General features: G+C 42.6%; 1 protein-coding gene and 1 long non-coding RNA gene across 4 annotated transcripts; one reads left to right on the plus strand and one right to left on the minus strand.

The window, feature by feature from the left end:
* Positions 1-936: 936 nt before the first annotated feature.
* On the minus strand, positions 937-15,298 carry LOC138742709 (cysteinyl leukotriene receptor 1-like). 3 transcript variants are annotated; one of them, XM_069897466.1, is made up of 3 exons: positions 15,191-15,288; positions 14,831-14,872; positions 937-4,877 (listed from the first exon to the last, which is right to left on the minus strand). In XM_069897466.1, the coding sequence occupies exon 3, from the start codon at positions 4,866-4,868 to the stop codon at positions 3,747-3,749; it is 1,122 nt and encodes a 373-aa protein (XP_069753567.1). In that variant the 5' UTR covers positions 4,869-4,877; positions 14,831-14,872; positions 15,191-15,288; the 3' UTR covers positions 937-3,746. The 3 variants fall into 3 exon arrangements, with proteins under 3 accessions (XP_069753567.1, XP_069753566.1, XP_069753564.1); XM_069897465.1 differs by lacking the exon at positions 14,831-14,872 and having other exon boundaries at positions 15,191-15,298; XM_069897463.1 differs by lacking the exons at positions 14,831-14,872; positions 15,191-15,288 and adding an exon at positions 11,200-11,375.
* A 1,970-nt stretch (positions 15,299-17,268) lies between these two features.
* LOC138742710 (uncharacterized) lies at positions 17,269-17,758 on the plus strand. The gene is made up of 2 exons (XR_011344368.1): positions 17,269-17,353; positions 17,473-17,758. It is a non-coding gene; the product is annotated as an uncharacterized lncRNA (long non-coding RNA).
* Positions 17,759-23,340: the final 5,582 nt, after the last annotated feature.

A 23,340-nucleotide genomic window follows, 5' to 3' on the forward strand; every position in this document is an offset into this window, starting at 1 on the left:
AGAACCTGGTGAACAGGTGGGACCCAAGAGTTCCCAGCGGAAGACTGCCACTAAGATTGGGCTTTGGAGTCAGGTGGCCAATGTATGTCGCTAGTCATTGACAATTCCAACAGGTTGTCTCATCTGAGTTAGGGGATCGTCAACAATCCAACATTCCCTCAGTCTTACTTTGCATTATTATGTTATGTTAAGCCTCTGTAAGTTGAATGATTCAGAGACAGTTTTCCCTGAAGAACTGACATACGCCAGTTCTACCGAATCATTTTCAATCCTGATCTCCGCTGCCGTCTGTGCGGAGTTTGTACTTTTCGCTGTAACCATATTGCTGTCCTTCCAGGTGTTCCAACATCCTCCCAAGAGCAGCAGGTTCGTTTACTGACTAAATCGCCGCTAGTTGGGGAGGGAGGCAAGAGGATTAATCTGAGGGTGTGGGGGTTGAGGAATATCCAGCAGGGATTGTGAGTGGAAATTAATGAGGTAACAGGACTGATAGAAATGCCATGGGACCTGGCCTAGATACGACAGGATGAATGAACTCTCAATATGCTAGAAAGAAATATGAGGTAATAGGAACAAACTAATGTGCTGGACAAACTCAGCAGGACCTCCAGCATCCATAGACCAATGTTTTGGGCCTGGGCCCTTTGGCAGCTATTACTCTGTCTGTCTGTTGTGTGATAGATTCTAAATTTAAAATGTAGACATATAGCACGGTAGCAGACCAAGATGGGCTATTTTGTTAGTCACACCTGACGAAGAACCAAGGGCCTTTACTTCCTATGGATGCTACGTGATCTGCTGGGTTTCTCCATGTGTGTATTGTACTCAGCCTCAGCATCTACAGTCTCTCCTGCTCCACAACATGAGAAGTTGGAAATTTATTCCCTTGTTATGATATAAAAATAAGGTGCATTTCTGAATTAAAGCAGAGGAGAATGAAAATCAAAAATTCACAGTTTAATATCATAATTTAAAAAATACGTAAAACTCTCTTAAATTATCAATATATTAAGATCATCGTAAAATGCTCTGATACAGGAAAAATAAAATTTTATAACATCTAAAGCATTTCAAATGGAAGGCATTGATCTAATGGCTACTCTTTGTCTACAGGCAGAAGGCAATTTTGTGTAATATTACATGTCCTTTTCTATTACATGACAATAAAGGAATCTTGAATCTTGATAGGACGTGAACCACCTCCAAGCTGCCTTGGAGGTTGGTTATTTCACCACGGGCTGACGTGGTTCTCCCTTGGAGCCCCAGGCCATCTCAGATTGTTTTGGGACTGATTTCCACTTACCCTCCTGACAGTTTCTCAGCAGGTTTCACCCATCATTTGCAATCCATTTGGAGAGAAAACCTCAAATGCAATTCATTTTACTTTTGAATACATTGTGGGTAGAACAATCATAAATATGAGTACATTTCAAGAGAAGTTGCTGCCTCACTATGCCACAGTTTAATCCTGACCTCTGGTGTTGTCTGTGTGGAGTTTGCACATTCCTGACTGAGTGGGTTTCCTCTGGAGCAGTGGTTCTCAACCTTTTTCTTTCCACTCACAACCCACTTTAAGTAATCTCTGTGCCATCGGTGTTCTGTGATGAGTAAGGGATTGCTTAAGGTGGTCTGTGGGTGGGAAAGGAAGGTTGAGAATCCCTGCTCTAGACCCATTGTTACTGAAATATTTCACTTGCGACAAATTGTCATTGGCCTATTTCCTTTGGAGTTATGAAACTGTGCACTTAATAATTCAATGAGGTATGATTAAAACAGTGGTTTTCAAACTGTTTCCTTCCACTCACTTAGTAATCACAGAGCACCGATGGCATAGGGAATACTTAAAGTGATATGTTACTGGAAAGTAAAAGGTTGAGAACTACTGCTCTAGGTACATGAGTTTCCTCCCACATCCCTAAGGCGAACAGGTGAGTAGGTTTGTTGGTCATTGTAAATTCTCCCAAACAAACAGGTGAATAGTAGAACATGGAGGAAGTCAGGAGAATAAAAAATTGAATTAATGTAGTAGCGTATTGGTGAGCACGGACTCAATGGGTGAAAAAGCTCATAGACAGAAAGTTATTTTGTCCCATTGAGTTTCTGCTTATTTGTGAAGCACTCCTGCACCTTTCTGATTGCTCATACCGATTGCTCCACAATATTTACTCATGCAGCAGGCTCATACCGCCACTATATTTTCCCTTGAATCTATTCTCCCCACATTTCCATTAGCTCTCATAAGTGACCACTCTTAGTGTGAGCAATTCATTATCAACCTGTATGTCGGTTGGGGGGGGGGGGTGGGGGAGTGGAACTGGGGAGAACTGGAAGAGCCAGGGGAAATTTGTGAAGTCACAGGCAGGACATGGAAATTCCATAAGGATACCACCAGAGGTCTGGTTTGAACCTGTCGCTGCAGCTGTCCCGCAGCAACTCTACCAGTTGTACCACTGTACTGCCATATAAGGAAGCACATAGTCCAGGTCTTCATCATTTGATGCAAGTGAATGCTGCCTGGTGATGGAACTTCAGATGAACCTCCTCCTTCCATTACATTCCAATCCTACCCAATCCTTCTATCCTTTACTCTGGCATGCGGTTACCAAAGACCGCTTTACCTTACAAACACACAGAAATCCTGGAGGAACTGAGCCTGTTTTGCAGCGTGCACAGGAGATAAAGATATATCACCAATGTTTCGGGCCTGAGCCCTTCCTTGAGGTAGAAGCAAAAAACTGGAAAGCATCTGAATAAAGACTGAAGACTGGGAGGGGGGTGGAGTCCAGACCAACATCCAAAAGGTGTTAATTGGATATGATAGGAGGGAAGGCAAGAGTTGATTTTGGCTCTGTGAAAGGAGGCAGAGGGGAAAGAGGGGTGGTGGTGGGGGGGGGGGGTGGGGGGGGAGAGAGAGAGAGAGAGAGAGAGAGAGAGAGAGAGAGAGAGAGCGAGAGAGAGAGAGAAAGAGAGAGAGAGAGAAAGACACTGACAGACACACAGTACTTTTTTCCCCAGTAAGAAGTAACCACCAGAGGACATATGTACAAAGTGAAGGGAGAAAAGTTCAAGGGAGACATCAGGGGTATTTTTTTTTAAACACCAAGAGTTTGGGGGCCTGGAATGCATTGTCAAGGGTGGTGGTGGAGGCTTGTACAATAGGGGGATTTTAAGAAACTCTAGGCAGGCACATGGATAAAAAGAAAAATAGAGCATTATGAGGTAGGGAGGGTTTAGTTTTTTTTTGGTAGGTCTACATAGATTGGTGGGCTGATTCCTTGAAGAAGGGCTCAGTCCCAAAACATTAGCAATATTTCTTTGTCTCCTATGGACGCTGAGCTCTTCCAGCATTTCGGTGTGCTTTTACTGTTTAGATTGACCTTATCGTGGGCTGAAGGGCCTGTTCTGTGCTGCAATGTTCCAGTTCTAATATCTACAAAGTGCTGGAATGTGAGGTATATGAAACATATTTCTAAGATCCCATTTGAAGATCAGAGGCTTCAAAGCTCATGAACAAAGCTGCCTTGTCTTTGTTTAAAGCCGTGAGCAATTAGGCACCACATCTGGGTGACAGGTGAGATGAGAAGTTAAAGATAGCTCATTCATATCCTCCTAGATTATCACTCTCCATACTCTTGACATTTTTGCTGAACAGTTCAGGCAGAGTTGGTTTGTCGACGTAATTGTCATTTAATCCAATCAGTCTCGCCAGTTGATGATAAAACACCAACTCTTTTATTCAACAACAGTCAAGTTCTCTGTTTGCCCCAACATGCCCCATCATGCTCTTTCTTGACTTCTGTGCTACTGTTGTGTGAAGGGTGTGCTGGTGTATAAGTTGACATCTCCATCTCCCTGCTGTGCTGTATGAAGGCCAAGCTGACGGCAAGCATGCTGGTGGATGAGGAGTAGATGGGATCAACCTCTTTCTTCTTCAGCTTCATTTTAATAAAAGTTTTGAATCCCGGCCCCACAAAGATGTATAGCAGGGGATCAAAGCAGCTATTGGCCACTGCCAGGCACAGCGTTGCCACGACAGATTTGCGGAGGACGTTTTCCAGATGGCAGTTGTCGCGGTGGTGGACCAGAAAGTGCAAATGCACGGTCCTCTGCACATGATAGGGAAGGAAGCAGATTAAAAATACCCCCAGAACCAAAATGGTCATGGCCACATCCCTCTTGATCCGTTTTGATTTGCGACTCAATCTCACTAAATGTTTTATCATCAGTAAGTAACAGGTGAGAATGGTAGTGAATGGGAGGAGGAAACCAACGATGAGGGCAAAGTAGTTCATTTTCATAATGCGAATGCCAGACGTCGCATTCATAGACTCGAAACACTTGACTTTGCCGTTGAACAACTGACTTCCAGTTAAGAGGAAAGGAGCCGCAGCAACCAGGACAAATAGCCACACACTGATGCATGCTATTATGCACCGGCGGAATGTGAATCCCTTCTGATGTTTTCCGAAGTGCACCAGAGACAGGTATCGGGATACGCTGAGGCAGGTCAGAAACAAAATGCTGCAGTACATACTAACATAAAAAATGTAGCTGGAGATCCGACAGAGAAAATCCCCAAAGGGCCAATCTCCTTTTCTCAGGTAATAGACCACACGTAAGGGTAAACTGAGGCCAAAGAGGAAGTCAGCGATGGCAAGGTTCATGAGATAGACGGTGCTCTGATTCTTCCTCTTGGCGATGCGGCAGAAGACAAAGAGGGCCACCATGTTTGAGGTCAGACCAATGACACACACAAAGCTGTACACCACGGGGTAGAATATGTTTTTATAGTCATCGCTTGGGCAGGTACTTGAGTTCAGGTGCCATGTGTTGGCAGAGGTTGCAGGAGGAGCGGCATTGGTCAGCATCTTCTGAATCTGTGGAAAATAGCAAAAGATGTATTAGTTGTGTGGTCGTACACCAACCAGTTGCAATCTGGTGGCCGTGTCTCATGTTCAAATCCAACCTCAGAGAAAGGAGGCACCAAACGTGGCTGACAACCCAGTCAGCAAGTCCCTTTTATGGAAGGACTCTTTAGATAGAGGCCCCATCTGCCCAAGAAGGTGAGCAAATTTAAGTTCTTGGGAGTCACTATCTCAGAGGATCTTTGCTGGACCCAACACACTAATGGCAGTGTGAAGAAAGCCTCTACTTCCTCAGGAATTTGTGAAGATTTGGCATGATGTTCGAAACCCTGGCAAATTTCTACACACGTGATGGAAATTGTGCTGGCCAACTGCAACATGGTCTGGTATGGAGACACCAATACCCCCTGAGCGTAAACCCCTCCAAAAGGTAGTGGGCACTGCATAGGCAAAACACTCCCCACCATCGAGAACATCTACAGGGAATGTTGGAGAGCAGCGGCGATCATCAAGGATCCACACCACCAAGCACATGCTCTGTTCTCACTGCTACCAGCAGCAAAGAGGGGCCACAAGACCCTCACCACCAGGTTCAGGAACAGCTGCTCCCCCTCCACCATCAGACTCCTCAACAACAAACTCAATCAGGGACTCATTGAAAGACTCTTTTGCACTTTGTTGGGTTTTTTTCTCTGTCTGTATTGCATAGTTAGTCTGTTTACATATTTATTATTTATTTTCATGGTTACCTTGTGTACAGGTTTATTTTGCACTACTAATAAGTGATCATTTCCGTCTCGCCTGCTGGAAAAAAAAGAATCTCGTGTACTCTGACAACAAATCTGGATCTGATATCTATTTCGGTAACATTGAAAGAGACCAATAGGGCAGCAATTATCCTTCAATTGGCACTGCCAACCAGATTGCCCAGTCATTAGCTCATCACTCTTCTTGCAAATCTCTCTGCAATTTCAGATAGAAAAACTAGGTGAGAGCGTCCAAAAGTAATATTGAGTGGGATGGTTAACATTGCAGTTAGAACAGAGCTATTACACCAGTGCTGTCTGCTGAAGCTTGTACATTCTCCCTGTTTAAATCTAAATTTAACTTACCATCTTCATTTCAAAATGTTCCAAAACAGGGAAACAAACCTCCACGGAATGCTAATATCATTGATAAAGCTAATATTTCTGGCCTATCCCTCCCATCCCCAAAGAACATTGGCCATGTCATTCTCTGAATATCTACACTTCTTCACCAGAACACACCATTCTAAACTCTTGACTCCCCACTTCTCTTCACCTTCTCATTTTTACTCCATTTACATGGGAACGCAATTTTACAGACTCATCCATTTGACATATTGTCTAAAAATGTTTGTTACACGACCAAATATTTCAAGCTCAGCTTCTCTCTTTCTGAGAGAGTCCTGATTTGGGTCTTTCTGCTTGGAGCAAGATGAACTTCCTTGTCCATGCATTCTGGCGGGGCCATGGTTGGACCTAATTTGTCCTGTAGAAAAGATCTAATCTGAAGGTAGCAGGGGATCAACTTGTTTGATAAACTTATGTCTGAGTTGCTTTATTTTGATTTACTGTCATGAAATAAAAAAACTGTTTAATATTACACAAAATTGTCTTTGGTCTGCTGCAAGGCAGACAGATTCACCATCAGCAGAAAGAGTCAAACAAAGAGAACCAAAAGAGAGTCCGCCTAGACTCATCGAGTGTCCGTGGGTTCACCACCAGCATTCCTGCAGCCTCAGTAGCTGTACAGATTCCAGTCCAAACCATCAGCAGCCCGAGGTCCAGATCTGAACTTCAAACATGATTAGAAACCCTTCAGTGCCCTCTGGCAACTCAGTTCCGATATCTAGTACCTCATCAGCCAGTTTTGAGCCATTTTCCGGCAGCCCGCACCCTGTGTGGGTTCCTCACCTTGAGTCGCAAGCACCCCGTAGCCTGTGTGTTATTTGGACGCAGAGCCCCTCACTGGTCTGCATCCCGTGGGTTGTCTCCTCTGCTTCTGCTTTTCGAACGGGAGGTGGGTGGAGGGAAGGGGGAGTGGAGGATGGTCTCCCTGTTTTCTGGTGCCCTATACCGATCTTCTGCTTCCCTGGATTCTGCAACTCCACGTCGTTGTTGCTGATCATAGGCGCCGCCATTTCGGTCGTAGGATTTTAAATAAAACCATCATTGTATCCTTTAACAGGGTGTTTAAAGCCTGTACAGAGTCGACGGGCAGTCAGACTGGGCATTTGGACCCTGCAGGGGAACGCTGTGTCTCCTGTCCCTGCTCCCCGTGAGTTTGCACCAAGGAAGCAGTGCCATTACAGCTGCTCTGCCATTTAGACAATGTTCTTGTACTGACAATAACCACACCAGCAGTGTGAGTATAAGACAGCTTTAATAAACTAATATGTACACTAAGACGTCTTGTCTCTCTGCGAGACGAACCTGGAAGGCTGGACTGTAGCTCTGGACGGCTTTATAGACAAGGTCACCGGGGTGACCCCTGGTGACCTAGTGGTGTAATTACATATCCCTACAGTTCTAATATCACGAGCCTTGCAGTTTAATCTCTTATAATGCACCTTGTCTCACACCTTCTGGTTGAGAGGTGGCTCTCCTTCTGGCCAGTGGAGAAATTCCCCAGTTTTTAATGGTACAATAATATTATAAAAGACCATAGCATACAGAATGATTCAGTCAAATTTGCCACCTGTGGCAATGCAGCACCCCTTTTAAACTGTTGGATTCCGCATGTGACTCTGAACCCTTGACCTGCAAGATGGTGAACACAACATGATTCAAGACAAGACCATTTCAAAGGTCTTACTCACTGATGTCCAGAAGAGTTTTAGACTCTGTAAGGCCCAATTACATGTAGGGGATGGCTTGACTGAATTCTGCGAGTTCCGTAATTTCCAGGGATAGCTGTGACGTGAAAACAAAAGTGACCCCTTTGCTGAGCAGACGAAGAATTGCTGGAGGAACTCAGCAGGTCATACATGGTTCGGAATGGCCGATGTTTCGAGATGGGAGCCTTTATCATCACTGCAACCATTTCTACCCATGACCTGACCTGCTGAGTTCCTCCAGCAATTCTTCGTCCGCTCAGCAAAGGGAAACTTTTGTTCCACACTCAGTGTGCACTAGCAAGGTACTTCAAGAGTGGATACAAGAGCACATCGCCACTGCATGCAGAACCAGATACGATGGAGGTGGAGACCAGATCAGAGGTGGGGAGAGTGAGCAAATATAAATATCTGGGAGGCATTAGCTCAGAGGAACTCTCCAGGGCCCAACACACTAATGTCACCATGAAGAAAGCACATCAACGTCTCTACTTCCTCAGGTATTTGCAGAGGTTCAGTATGTCATCGGAAACCCTGGCAAAATTCTACAGATGTGCAGTGGAAAGTGTGCCAACCGGCTGCATCACGGCCTGGTATGGGGGGGGGGGGGGCACCAAAACCTCAGAGCAGAAAACCCTACAAAAGATAGTGGACACATCCCAGTACATCGCAGGCACATTCATCAAATGGAGGCACAGAGACTGCAGCTGCTGGAGTATAATCTCACGCGGTACCCAGATGAACGAAGGTGAAGTAGACCGAAGGCACAATTTTCTCTCCATTCCAGCAGCTGCAGTCTCTGTGCCTCCATTTTTCCTGTTTCACGGCAATTACTCTTCAAGGGACTATGTGCCCTTTGAAGTCATTTTCCTCCTCTGATTCAGTCTTGGTAAAGGGCCATGACCTTAAACACCTTTCCCGCTCAGAAGTAAAAGACAAAAAACCTGCAAACACTGCGTTGAAGTAAAAACACACCAAGCTGGGGGAGCTCAGCAGGGCAACCAGTCTCCTTTATATTATCAGAGATAAAGCACATAACCGACATTTCGGGCTAGAGCCTTCCATCAAGGTCTGACTTTGACCAAGATTTCCCCACAGATGCCTGCTTGATCCACTGATTGTCCAGTAACTAGGTTTTTTCTGAAGGAAGCTAATGTATTTTCACAATTCTCACTCACAGAGGTTCCACTAAATACAACAATGTTTTATAATCGGTAAAACCATCACCAAATATATCCCAGGCAATTAGAGATGGTGCAGGAAGTTCAGCATTGTTTTGTGCAATCAGAATGATTGCAACAAGCAGGCATGAAGGAAACCTTTGGACAATTGAGGTGGAGATCAGATCAGAGGTGAGGAGATTGAGCAAATAAAATGTTTCCATGCTCTGGTTATTTCAAGGGATGATCCAATGCTACCCGTCTCTGTGATGGTCTCCGTTTCATTAATTATTAAAGAAAGACAAGCTTCAGCAGTGGGGAGAAGATTAACAAATGATTTTGATCGGTGAAAAAAAATCAAAAGCCTCAAGCGGAGACTGGTTGCCAGTTGCTCTTTGAAGGCTTGTCCTTGCTTGTATGACTCAAGCTCTGGAGTACGGGCAATTATTAGCCACGGAATGGATACCAGCCTTGTGTACACATGTAAAAGTTGATTTCATGTAAAAGTCGACCACCTATTTTTGGCCAAAAGAAATCTGAAATGTTCCCCATATCTCATATAGAAGTCAACACTAGTTCTTCACAGGTATCAGATCAATAGTTGCAAGTGTTATGGACCATGGACTGACCCTTTGGACTGTGGACTGTCATTTTAAAGGATGGATTTCTACTGAGAACTGTGTAACAAAGTGCGGGCTTGCCAAGGTAGAGCTGTGCAGACAAGAGGGAGAGGAATGTATTAATTGGTAGAACTTTCTAGAGGGAGGAGAGAATCCTGCTGCTGAAGCAGAGAGCGAGTTTGGTAGAGAAGCCAGAGGGATACGCAGAGACACCACGAGCTTTGTGTTGAGAACGGTTCTGGCTCACTGATTTCAAGCATGACAAAAAGGTCACTTTAAGTCTTCTTGTGAAGGAAATTGTGGAGAACTGTGTGAAATACACATGCCTCATAAGTGAAGTGGTTAAACACTTTCAAGAACCAAGGGAATTCCATCTGAAGAAACCTGCAATGGATTCGTAAGTTTACTGCAACGCAACATCCGATATCTCTCTCTCCAACATTCACTTCAACGTCCTCTTGTTATTAGTTAAATAACTGAACTTGGACATTGAACTTTGAAATTGAATTCTGTGAACTGTGTTTTTGGACTGACGTACTTGATTGGACCGACCTGGGGTTTTGGGGATTTTTCCTCTTTGGTGTATTGGGTTATTATTTACATACACACAGATACATATATCTATATATTTACTATAGAGGGTTATGGTGGGTTTAATTTGAGTAAGACATTATATTGTTAATAGTAATAAATATAGAGTTAAAATTTAACACTTTTGTATTGTTGCTGGTTTGGAGTTTAACACAAGAACTTGTACATAAATTTTACAATGAGGAAATTATTTTTTTTCTGTATGGTTCTGTGTTTTGATGAACAATTCATACAGACATCAGGTTACAGATTACAAGATCACAAGATAACAAGAAAAAGGAACAGAAGCAGGCCATTTGGCCCATCAAGTCTTCTCCGTGAAACCTCCCTGAGCTAAACTGTTCTTGATTTCTTAAGTTCATTATCGACCAACAGCTGAAAAGCTACAAGGCACCGTGTTCATCTTTGCTTGTGAAGGGATGGGCCATGGATGGATGGATGGATGGATGGATATCGACCAAACACAATAATTACCGACAGTGTAATTTGTATCATTAAGAAAGTATACCACACCACTGATTCTTATGATAGGCTTATCCAAATGAATTTACTTCACTAAAGTTACTCTATCCATGAATGGGTACTTAATACTACCGGAAAATTACGACAGCCTTCATGCAACATTTCATCTGCTTGCCGTTTGCAGATGTAAACGGTCATGGGTAGGAATACAGCAGCAGTGATAGAGTGCAAGAGATCCTCCCAACCACCCGAGGGAGGTAGAGACTATAGTGCGAGAGATCTTGCCGTTTGTTAGAGGAAGTCGAAGACTAGTTTGTTGCATCTTGGCTAGATTTTAGATGGATGCCTTTACACGGTCCTGAGTGACTTCTGCTCTAGTTAATAATTATAGTTGTTTTAAGTGAACCCAGGTTTCTCTATTACAATAAAAGAAATTCATTAACATTAGACTACCCTATTACTGAGGTCAGTGCTGAGATCATTTGGACTTCTGCTATTGATAACGTATTTTGGATTCTAGTGTGAATTTCAACCCCTCAAAAGTAGTATCCGTGATAGTCGACCACGTTAATTTAACATTAAAAAATGGCCCAGAAAATTGGACTTTTCCACAGGTATATAACATACATGTCAGACTCACTGACCATAAAGAGAGGAACTGGTGCTGAGATTAAAGAACAAGGTGCGATGATCGTTGTTGGAGTTCCAAGGTTTCACCAGTTCCTGCTGGGAAGACCATTCTGTTGAGATATCAACCAGAGAGCTTTGTTGGACTTTCTAGATCACAGAAAGGATTGGGTGAAGTCAGCTCTCAGTAAGATGGTGGCATCCAGGGTGCCGAGACATGTGCCCTGCTGCCTTATTATGACATCAAAATAAGACAATGCAACGCTCATCTCGCTGAGGTATTTCTACCATAGACAAAGCCATAAAGAGGACATAAACTAAATTTATACTCTGTGGACAGTGGAAAGCAAGTTCTGCAAAGACAAAAAATTCTGCGGGTGTACCGTGGAGAGTATTCTGTCTGGTTGCATCACTGCCTGGTACATAGGTGTCAATGCACGGGACAGGAAAAGACTTCAGAGAGTTGTTAATTTGGTTTGCGATATCACGGGCACCAGTCTTCACTTCATCGAGGACGTCTACAAGAGGCGGTATCTAAAGAAATCACCCTCTAACCTCAAAGACCCCCACCAGCCAGGCCATGCCCTCTTCACTCTGGTATCATCTGGAAGGAGGTACAGGAGCCTGAAGGCGAACACCCAACGGTACAGAAAGAGCTCCTTCCCCTCCGCCATCAGATTTCTGAATGGACAACGGACCTCAGACACTTTTTGTCTTCTTTTCCACTGATTGATTTTCTTATTTTAAAATCTAATTTCGAGCAATATTGCACAACAAATTTTGCAACATGTTCATGACAGTGAATTCAGGCTCCGACCCTCACAAGAAGACAAGCGCATGAAGACTTGTTAAGTCCATGCCGGCGACCCAGTTAAATTGTGTGGTCAAATTAGTCTATGTATTTTATTAAAAAAATAGGAAGTTGTATAGCTTATGAAAATATTTGCAGTCGTCCACACACAGATCATTTGTATATTAGTGTGTGCATGGGAAGACATTTGAATAAATTAAGCTCATCTTGTTTGAACTTTGTGTATTAATCCACACACTTTGTTAGCGGTTAAGCATTCATCAAGAACATGCACCTTACTTTGGCCAGTCTCTGAAATGGCTCAGTAAAGTTATTCAAATCATGGGCTGAATATATTGGCCTTCCTGACACCATGCACATCCTGTGAATTAATTAAACTACACGCTTAGACTCAGAGGGAAGACTCTGCTCCACACAGTTCATACACAAGGTTTTAATGTAAGGGGAGAATCCAACTATCTGGTGTTGATCACCCTGTTTCCTGAGATCATTATTTTTTACCAGGACATTTAGATTGTGAAACTCTCTATTTCATTCAGACATTCCTGCAAACCTGAGTCAAACGCTTTCAAGCCAGATGCTTGTGTCATGTAACCAAGAACCTCTAGTCTGACCTCATTCATCCTCCCCATCTCTCGTTATAACTATTTTCTTAGTGCCTCTTCTATCCTTGAAACGACACATCAGACGATGGGATCATTTAATTCCTGGCATTTAAGCAGGGGAGATGCCTGAACATGAAACTTACATGGTGGTGCGGTGATTGTACTAATGTTGTTGCCGGAGCGAGTCTTATTCCAGTGGCAAGGAGGAACATCAGCTGGAGATTGGGCTCTGCTGTTCAAACTTGCTCTCACAACCATGGACGCACACACACGCACACACATGCACACACTTGCATGCATGCCCGCACACACACATACACTCTGATGCATGCACGCACTCATACACACGCAAACACAAAACACCCCCCACGCACGCACACACGCACACGAACACAGGCACACACACACACTCCGATGCATGCACGCACACATACACATGCAAACACAAAATGCCCCCCATGCATGGACACACGCACATAAACACAGACACACACACACACTCGCATGCATGCATGCACACACACACACACACACACACACACACACACACACACACACACACACACACACACACACACACACACACACACACACACACACACACACACACACACACACACACACACACACAACCTGATTGTGTTTTCTTTACTGTAGATTTTGACACATTGGCCATCTTCCAACTTTCTCAATGTAAAATTTGAAGTCATCACAACCATCTGATCAAATGCTAGAAGTTTCTGTGTCGGATTTGGACTGATATTAAACAACATACTACTGCTTGTCTGGTGATCTCTTTGCCTCTTTCTACCTGACATAATATGTAAAGATTAAATTAGAGAAAGACTACAGCTGCTGGAATATCGAATAAGCAAAGAGAAGCTGGAGGGACTTGACGGGTCAGGTAGCATCCGTGGGGAGAAATGGTCAATCAATGGTTTACGTTGGGAACCTTTCATGATCAAGGCCCCTCCAACTTCTCTTTGTAGAGGTCAACATGCCTTGATCATTTCACTGAATTTGGCTTTATGTGACCAAAAATATTCAATTTAATTTTACTAGAGCAATTAATCCATTGAAAATGAATTGCCCCAAAAATCTGAGCACTTGTGTCATGAATTACTCATTTTACAATTTAAGTCACCTTCCAGTGGGACAAAATCTATTAAAATGCAGATCTCCAAGTCATTCAAACAGGTAAACAACAATAGAAAATGAGCTTGCCTGAGAGACCTCAAGAAACTGAAGTGCCCAGTGGTTGCCATTATTAGAGTTGACAAGCTCTGATTAATTGGCACGGAATAAGATTGGAGATTTTTAAAAATACATTTTAAATTATAGAGCCATAGAACATAACAGCACAGAAACAAGCAGTTTCGGCCTTCTAGTCTGTGTCAAACGATTATTCTGTTTAGTTCCACTGTCCTGCTCCATAGTCCTCAATATCCCTCCCATCTGTGTACCTGTACAGAATTTTCCTCAATGTTAAAATTGAGTCCGCATTCACCTCTTCAGCTGGCAGCTCGTTCCACACTCCCACCACTCTCTGTGAGAAGTTCCCCCTTATGTTCCCCCTGAACTTTTCCCCTTTCACCCTTAGCCCATGTCCTCTGGTTTGTATCTCACCTACCCTCAGTGGATAAAGCCGACCCATCATAAATTTATATACTTGTTTCCCATCTTCTATGAAAGGGTGATGGAAGCAGATTCACAAGCAACTTTCAAATTGAATTAGATGAATAAAAAACCTGAAAATGAAGTGATTTCCGAGCTCTAAGTAAGACCATCTGCTGACGCTGGGGTCGAGTGCAGTGTACAAACGTGATGGAGAAAATCAGCAGGTCTTGCAGCACCCATAGGAAGCAAAAGGTAGTCTGCGTTTCAGGCCTGAGTCCTTCATCGTGAATGACGAACGGCTCAGACCCAAAATGTTGACAGCCTTTTGCTGATTACAGGGCTGTAAATAAAGAGCAGTTTAAGTTGGATTAATTCAAGAGCATGCTGGAAAAGATAGCGCAGGTGTGCTGGGCCAAAGGGGTCCATTCAGTGCTGTAAAGTTCAATCATCCCAAGCAGAGGTTGTTTCCAGCCATCATTCAAACAAAAGGCCCTTGTATACTGCAAAGCCACAGCATCCCCACGGACATGACCTTTCTTTGCATGCGTGTCCACACAGAACTGAAAAAATTCCGGCTCCATGAGTCAAATATACTCCACCACAAAAACTACCTACCTAGGTGGATCGAAGGTGGCAAGTCTGGATCCCTCAATTCACCTTAGAACACAGAACACAGAACAATACAGCTCAGTACAGGCCCTTCGGCCCCCGTTGTTGTGCCGATCCATATATTCATATTAAAAAAAGTTCTAAATCTTCCCTACCCCATAACCCTCTATTTTCCTTTCATCCATGAGTCTGTCTAAGAGTCTCTTAAATGCCCCCAATGTTTCAGCCTCACAGGTCAGATAAAATCCAGCTTTCAAGCTCTGTGTAAAAGGGGTTAAAGTTACCAATAACCTCGATCTATCCTCCCCACTTCCAACAAACGGGGTCATTAGTATCAGGTTACATTCAGCAAAAGTGGACACTCACATTTCAGATGGCCTCCGTGAAGAGATTTGTTGGCAGTTGGGTGTTCAGCTCGAAATTAATTCCAGCTTCACTTCCACCTCTGAGCATTTCTCTGCTGCTATTTATCTGAGTAGAAACAATGTGGTCAACTGCGCAGACCCCGCCTACACACTACTCACACAGCAACCGTTCCTAGGGAACACCATCTGACATGTGGCGCACACACCCCCCAAACACACACTACACAGACACACAATTATACACACACCCACACACACACACACACACACACACACACACACACACACAAATACATACACACACATACACACACACACATACACACAAATACATACACACACACACACACACACACTCTCTCTCTCTCACACAAACACATACATACACACATACACACAAATACATACACACACATACACACACACACATACACACAAATACATACACACACACACACATACACACAAATACATACACACACACACACAAATACATACACACACACACACACATACACACAAATACATACACACACATACACACACACACACACACACACACACACAAAATCCACATATTCAAAATCATTCATGGAAGTGTTAAAAATAAATTATACTAAAAAAAGTATTTTTATAAAAGCTTTAAATACAAGCACTCTCACACACATTTCAAAGTTTTAAAGTCAACCTGATCAATATGAATTTTTAGTCTGTTTGTTAAATAGCTTTCTATTTAGAAGTGAAAGGGCAGAGGATGTGTAATTATGGGTTTCTATTAAATCCCTAGATGTTATTATAGTACAAAATGTTAAAGATGATGAATTCCAGGCAGTAAACAACATTTCACAAGGGCTTCACTCTGTAACCCTGTGGTAACCAAAGAAAGAAAAGTTGGTTTCTATTAATCGTGCTTCTTTCCTGCAACCAAATTGAATTCTGCTTTTCTCTTTTTCTTGTTTTAATCCAATCCTTGAATTCTCGGTGGAAGTAGAACACAATGAATGACACTCTCATTGCTGGAAGTGGTCCCATCTCGAAAGATCTGATCTCAGAAGCAGAAGCAGAATTTGCAATCATGAACATGTCACAAAAGTCATTGTATTGCGGCAGCGTCACGGTGCCAACCCCTTACAAAAACAAATAAAAATAGTGCAAGAAAATGTCAAAGGAAGGCAGGTTCATTGTTCATTCACAGATGTGATGGCGAAAGGGAAGAAGCTGTCCTTGTGCCACTGAGTGCTCGTCTTCAGGCTCCTGTATCTTTATCCCGATGGTAAAGGTCCTCCATCAGCCAGCTCCCCACCATGACTACCAGCCCCCCCACATCTCCATCGGGCACACAAAACTCAAAACGGTCAACCAGTTTACCTATCTCGGCTGCACCATTTCATCAGATGCAAGGATCGACAATGAGATAGACAACAGACTCGCCAAGGCAAATAGCGCCTTTGGAAGACTACACAAAAGAGTCTGGAAAAACAACCAACTGAAAAACCTCACAAAGATAAGCGTATACAGAGCCGTTGTCATACCCACACTCCTGTTCGGCTCTGAATCATGGGTCCTCTACCGGCACCACCTACGGCTCCTAGAACGCTTCCACCAGCGTTGTCTCCGCTCCATCCTCAACATCCATTGGAGCGCTCACACCCCTAACGTCGAGGTACTCGAGATGGCAGAGGTCGACAGCATTGCGTCCACGCTGCTGAAGATCCAGCTGCGCTGGATGGGTCACGTCTCCAGAATGGAGGACCATCGCCTTCCCAAGATCGTATTATATGGCGAGCTCTCCACTGGCCACCGTGACAGAGGTGCACCAAAGAAAAGGTACAAGGACTGCCTAAAGAAATCTCTTGGTGCCTGCCACATTGACCACCGCCAGTGGGCTGATAACGCCTCAAACCGTGCATCTTGGCGCCTCACAGTTTGGCGGGCAGCAGCCTCCTTTGAAGAAGACCGCAGAGCCCACCTCACTGACAAAAGGCAAAGGAGGAAAAACCCAACACCCAACCCCAACCAACCAATTTTCCCTTGCAACCGCTGCAATCGTGTCTGCCTGTCCCGCATCGGACTGGTCAGCCACAAACGAGCCTGCAGCTGACGTGGACTTTTTACCCCCTCCATAAATCTTCGTCCGCGAAGCCAAGCCAAAGAAGAAAGAAAGGTAAAAGTTCTATTATTTGTCACGTAATGCGTGTAGAATGTAGAATACATAAAATGGATCAAAATCCACATAGAAAGCGGATCATTTAAGTTTAGAAATATGTATTTTGTGCATTGTAGTGGTACACTTGGAGGAAGAGGGCAGAACCAATGCTAACAGCTCAGATCCCGTCTTGTGACAGCTGGACACAACAGCCTCCTATCTACTGACAACTAGCCACTACAGCCACGAGGCATAGTGACTCAGCAGCACCCATAGGTCTACTGAGAAGCCCTGTCCTACTCAACAAAGCCACGTCATGAGGTCGTTAGCACTTCAGATGTCATGATGCCATGTCACATGTTGTGTGTCTATATTAAGCCTGATAACACTGTAATAAACTCTCTTCTCTTTGTTGGCTGACAACTTCAGGTGTGGTCTCGTTATTTCAACATGATGGCGTATTAGTACAAACATCGTCTGCTGCATTGATGACCCCGACCTTAAATTGTAATAAACAGTGCCTTGCACAAAATGAAGATTCATTGGTCAAACTAAGAGTGGATACCAATCCTCACCTGAAAAAGTTCTACTAAGATCATGTTCCCAGTCATTTTCAAACTTAGCCATTGGGGCTAATCTTAAATCCAAGAGATCAATATAAATCCGTGATATCAATCCACTGTGAACAAATTGTATGTCAAAAAATGTATCAAGAACATTTAAGTCTGCAATTCGAGGAAAAACATTCAATTCCTAACATGCAAATATCTAAAATATATCTATTAGAGAGACATTCAAAAGAAGTGATTTTGAATAAATAAATCTTTAACATTTTCAATACTAAATCTGTACTATTTCTTAAAGCCTTCATCTCATACTGGGAAAATATGGTTACCTATAGTAGAACTAGCCAGAGGCAAAATTATTATAACCAAAACATTTGCTAAATTTAGCCCACATTCTCAATCTTATTCTCATGACCAGGTTATGTGTCAATTTATAAAATGAAAAATGGAACTTAAAATAGGAGATTTCTTAAAAAGGTTCAGTAAGTCTGCTCAAGAAAGGTGACTTGCTAATTTATCAAACTTTAATAATAAAAGCAATCTGTGTATATTAATCGCCCAGTAGTAAAATCGAGAAATTGGAAGTGACATTCCCCCAATCCTAATAGTTTTCTGAAGATTGGCTTTGCTCATATGTGGTTGTTTTCCCTGCCATATATATGAAGAAATGTCCAAATCTAATGAATTAAAAAAGGATTTCGGAAAAGGCTCGGGAAATTTTTTGAAGCCTCGCTGATTCATATGTTTTGGGAGTGTCTTAAATTAGGATGAATATTTTTCACTCTTTGTCAATAATTTTTAAGATTAAATTAGATCCTTGCCCTTTTAACTGCCCCTATTTGGGTTTTTCTCATAAACCGGTTGAACTTTCATTGAAATCTCAAGAGAGATTTTTAGCCTTGAGCACGTTGATAGCCAGACGAGCAGTGTTAATGAAATGGAAAGATGAACTCTCACTGACTCATGCACAGTTGGCTACAGGATATAACATCATATTTAATCTTAGAGAAAATTAGGTACAGTACCACGCCGATGATCCAAAATTGGATTCTTCGAACTCCCCTGAGTCGAACTGATTGAGGACGATGGGCTACCGGTGCCGGTAGCAGTGGGCCTTGGGCTCCTGGCAGCAGCAGGCACCTCATGCTCCCGGGCAGGAGCGGGACCTTTGGGCTCCTGGCATGAGTGAGGCCTCAGTGAGGATGTGTCAGGGATCGACGGTGGCCAGCATTTTTTTTTTTGGTTAGAGTTAAACATTATTTTAATGCTTCAAAAGACTTCCCTTGTTGTTTGTTGTTGTTCAACGCTGTTACAAGTGATTTTCTGTTGCTACTGGGCTGTTTTTAAAAAGTGACCGGTTATCCGAATAAAAACATTTATCTGAAATGGGCTCGGTCCCAACCATTTCAGTTGATCGGAGATGTACTGTATATATTAAAGATAAAAAGTTACAGTTTATAGAATACTGTCATAATTGGATGTTTTAGATGCAATGGTGGCTGTAGGGCTGATCCGTCCGTCTTCTGGAGGCCGTGACTTGATCCACCTTTGTATTTCTCTTGTAACCTTGATTAAAGGTTTAGGATTTTTTTTTTCTTTTAGATAAGTGGATTTATGGGGTTTAATTATGATTATCCAGGGTAATATCTCTTTTTATCAGATTTTATTAGGGTATATAAAGCAATTTGTTATAATAATATTTAATTGATTTATTTAATCATTTTAATAGATAATCACATTTATAATAAAGGATGGAATTTAAAATATGTCATATTGGTCATTTTATGTTATGTTATTATTTTGCCTTGCATTATTAATATATTATTATTATTATGTTAAACTCAATAAAAATAGTTTAAAAAGAATGTAACATACATGAAATTCTTTAATTTTGTCTACCGTAAGGAAGAGAGAGTGAGAGTCGTCACTTTGTCCAGTGCCCCTCACTGAAATGAGGAATGAACTCACGACCCCTGGTTTACAAGACCAGTGCTCCAACCACTATGGTAGCAGAGTGAAGAGGGCACAGCTTGGGTGGTGGGGGTCTTTGAGGCTCCTTTCTTTAAGACACCGCCTCTTGTAGATGTTCTTGATGAAGTGAGGACCGGTGCCCCTGATATCACAGGCCAAATTAACAACCCTCTGGAGATTTTGTTTTTGTCCTGAGCACTGGCACTTCCAGATGAGACAATGATGTAACCATCCAGAATACTGTGGAGTACACCTGCAGAGGTTTATTGTACAGTATGAAATAAGCATGATCATGGATTACGTTATCAGTGTTCAAATCCCAGTGAGGTGTGCTTGAAAACTGAAAATCAAGCAATGACATAAAGTGGACATTAGGAATAGCAAACATTAAGATGCTGGATTGTTGTTGGAATTGCCACAAGCATTATTAAATGGCAGAATAATGGACAATTTGCCTCTCTTAATTCCATCAACCATTGGGATTGTGATATACATAATCACATGAAACAGTAGGCAGATGGGTCAGGAAGCTTGCAGATGATACAAAGTTGGGTAGAACTGTAAAGCAGCTATTCTCGACATGAGACCTATGCCCTCCCACTCCCCACACCCTCATTCCCGGGGCCACAGCACATTTAAATAGAAACCTTGCTTTCTTTTCACATCACGTAACATATTTTAAATGTTTTTTTTAATGTCTTCGGTAGAAGAAAAATTCGGAAGAAGCCAAATGTTGATTGTTTCACAAGGCCCATAAACTTTGAGCAAAGTCCTAAGGGGGCCATAGCCAAAAATAAGGTTCAGAATGTCTGGTGTAGAGGACTATCAGAGAATATAACAGGATATGGATCAGCTACAGTTACAGGCAGTGAAATGGGAAATGGAGTTTAATCTGGACAACTTCGGGAGAACAAATATAAATAGAATGTATACAGTTAAAGGCAGGGCTCTTAAAAGCATTGATATGCTCAGGGATTTGGATGTCCAGGTCTAAAGCACTTTGAAAGTGGCCATGTAAGTAATACAGGATGGTAAAGAAGACAATGGGGCTGAGCATAAGAATAAGGAGGTTATTGCATTGATATAAAACTTTGGTTAGGCTGCACTTGGAATATTATGTGCAGTTCTGGTCATCCCATTAGAGGAAGGGTGTGGGGGCTTTGGAAAGGGTGCAGGAGGTTTATCACAATGTTACTGGTTTACTGGGGGGCTGATAAGACAAACATGGGATGTTTCTCTGGAGCACAGGGGAAGAGGGTTGACCTAATGGAGGTTTATAAAATCATGAGAGATATTGATCAGGTGGACAGTCAAAATCTTTTGTCCAGAGTGAAAACGACAAATACTAGAGGACCTACGTTTAAGGTGGAGAGGATGGAAGTGTAAGAAAGACGTGCAGAGCAAGTGTTTTACAGAGAGTACTGTCGGGGCCCTGAATGGGTGGTGTGATGGATTATGTTATATTTTGTATATAGATAAGTTTTAAGGGAGATAAATTATGGGTTTTTTTTATAGTGTAGGTCACAAACAAACACAAACACTTCACATCACAGATCTCATTTAAAATGCCAGAGCTCTGCTCAAGCCAGACGCTCCAGGCTCCCAGTGCTTTGTAAAGACAATGGAAACTGCTTTCCTGAAGGACTTCACAAGTAGGTGTTAATTGGACATGTTGTGGAGTAATGGATTATTGTTTTGAAAGCAACAGATGAACAGACTCAGAAGTTTGGGTCCAGTGCTGCAGTCTGTCTGAATGCAATTTGCTGTTCTAAGAAGGTCATGTGGTTTTGCAAGCAGAGAGAGAGAGAGAGAGAGAGAGAGAGAGAGAGAGAGAGTATCACCTGGAAAACCCTAATGAGGTAAGTTTCTTCGGCAAGACACTGAAGTGGCTGATCGGGAGGAATCAATTTGTGTCCAACAAGCAACAAATCTCTCTCTGAAAACCAACAAGAACCTTCCTGAGTGGTAACCATTTACCTTTAAAGCACTAAAGCCTGGTGAAGATTCATAAATATTAAATTCTGTGCACAGTCTAAGAATTGCCTGATACCAGTGAACTTGGAGGAGTGAGAAGTGAGATTGGACTGTGAATCAAAGAACTTTTCTGAACTTATACACACATTGCATGCACTTAGAATTAGAAGGGGGTTGTTACGTTAAGTTGTTAAGTTAATAGTAATAAGTTAAAGTTTGATCTTGTTTTTATGTTTAAAGAAAATTAAAAGTAACTTTTGTTTAAGTAACCATTGCTGTATTGGGGTCCTCTGGGCCCATCACAATTGGCAAGTGTAGTGGTGGAAGGAGATAAAAAATATTAACATTTAAGAGGCTTCCAGATAAACATGAATATGAAAGGGATAGGGAGATATCTATAGAATGCAAACAGCAGTTTTAGTTTGATTTGAACATCATGTTCAGCACAGATCCATGTGCCGAACAATTTGTTCCTGTGCTGTACTGTCCTATGTTGTATGTTAATTTCATTCAGACAATTTAAAGTAATAGATTGTAACAAGTTAAACAAGGGAAATCCTTACCTAGTGAATGGCAAGGCCCTGGGGAGTGTTGTAGAACAGAGATCTATGGACATAGCGGCATCTACAAGAGGTGGTGTCTCAAGAAAGCAACCTCTGTTCTCAAAGACCCTCACCACCCCCAGGCCATGCCCTCGACACTGCTGCTATTGGGAAGGAGGTACAGGATCCTGAAGCAGCACAGCAACAGCTTCTCATCCTCCACCATTAGATTTCAGATCGGACAATGAACCACTGACATCACCTCACTTTCTCTTCTTTCTGCACTAATTAATTTATTTTTGAACAAAGTAATTTATTGCAGTATTTGCACCGTGTCGCTGCTGCAAAACAACAAATTTCGTGACACGTTCATGACAATAACTTCTGATTCTGAGAGTTCCTTGAAAGTGGTGACATACGAAGGTAGGAAGGGTGGTTGAGACATTTGGAACGTTTGAGTCAGACCAGGAGTTGGAAGACTGGTGAAATAACACAGAGTATTATTTGCAGCTCTGGACATCTAGCTTTCAGAAAGATGTCAATATACTGGAAAAGGTGGAGAAAATATTAACAAGGTTGTTGCTGGGACTGGAGGGCTTGAGTTAGATGGAGAAGTTGAGGCGTTCTTCCTTGTAAGTGGGCGGTGGGGGGGAAATCACATTGGGGTATCTAAAATTATCAGGGGGATACATAGGTAAATAGTCATTGTCTTTTTTTTCCAGGAATGGGAACCTGAAACCAGATTTTGAGAGAAAAGGGGAAAGGTTTAAATGGGACCTGAGGAGTAATGCTTTCACACTGAAAATGCTTAGAAATTGAAGCAACACTTCAACAGGGATACCAAGTTTCTAATCCATGAGTAAAGAAGTCACAGTCAAACAGCTAATAGGGTGATGAGGTTTCGAATCTAACGTTGTCTATAAGGAGTTTGTACATTCTCCCCATGTCTGTG

Source organism: Narcine bancroftii, chromosome 9, assembly GCF_036971445.1.
Source record: "Narcine bancroftii isolate sNarBan1 chromosome 9, sNarBan1.hap1, whole genome shotgun sequence".
Lineage (NCBI taxonomy): Eukaryota > Metazoa > Chordata > Chondrichthyes > Torpediniformes > Narcinidae > Narcine > Narcine bancroftii.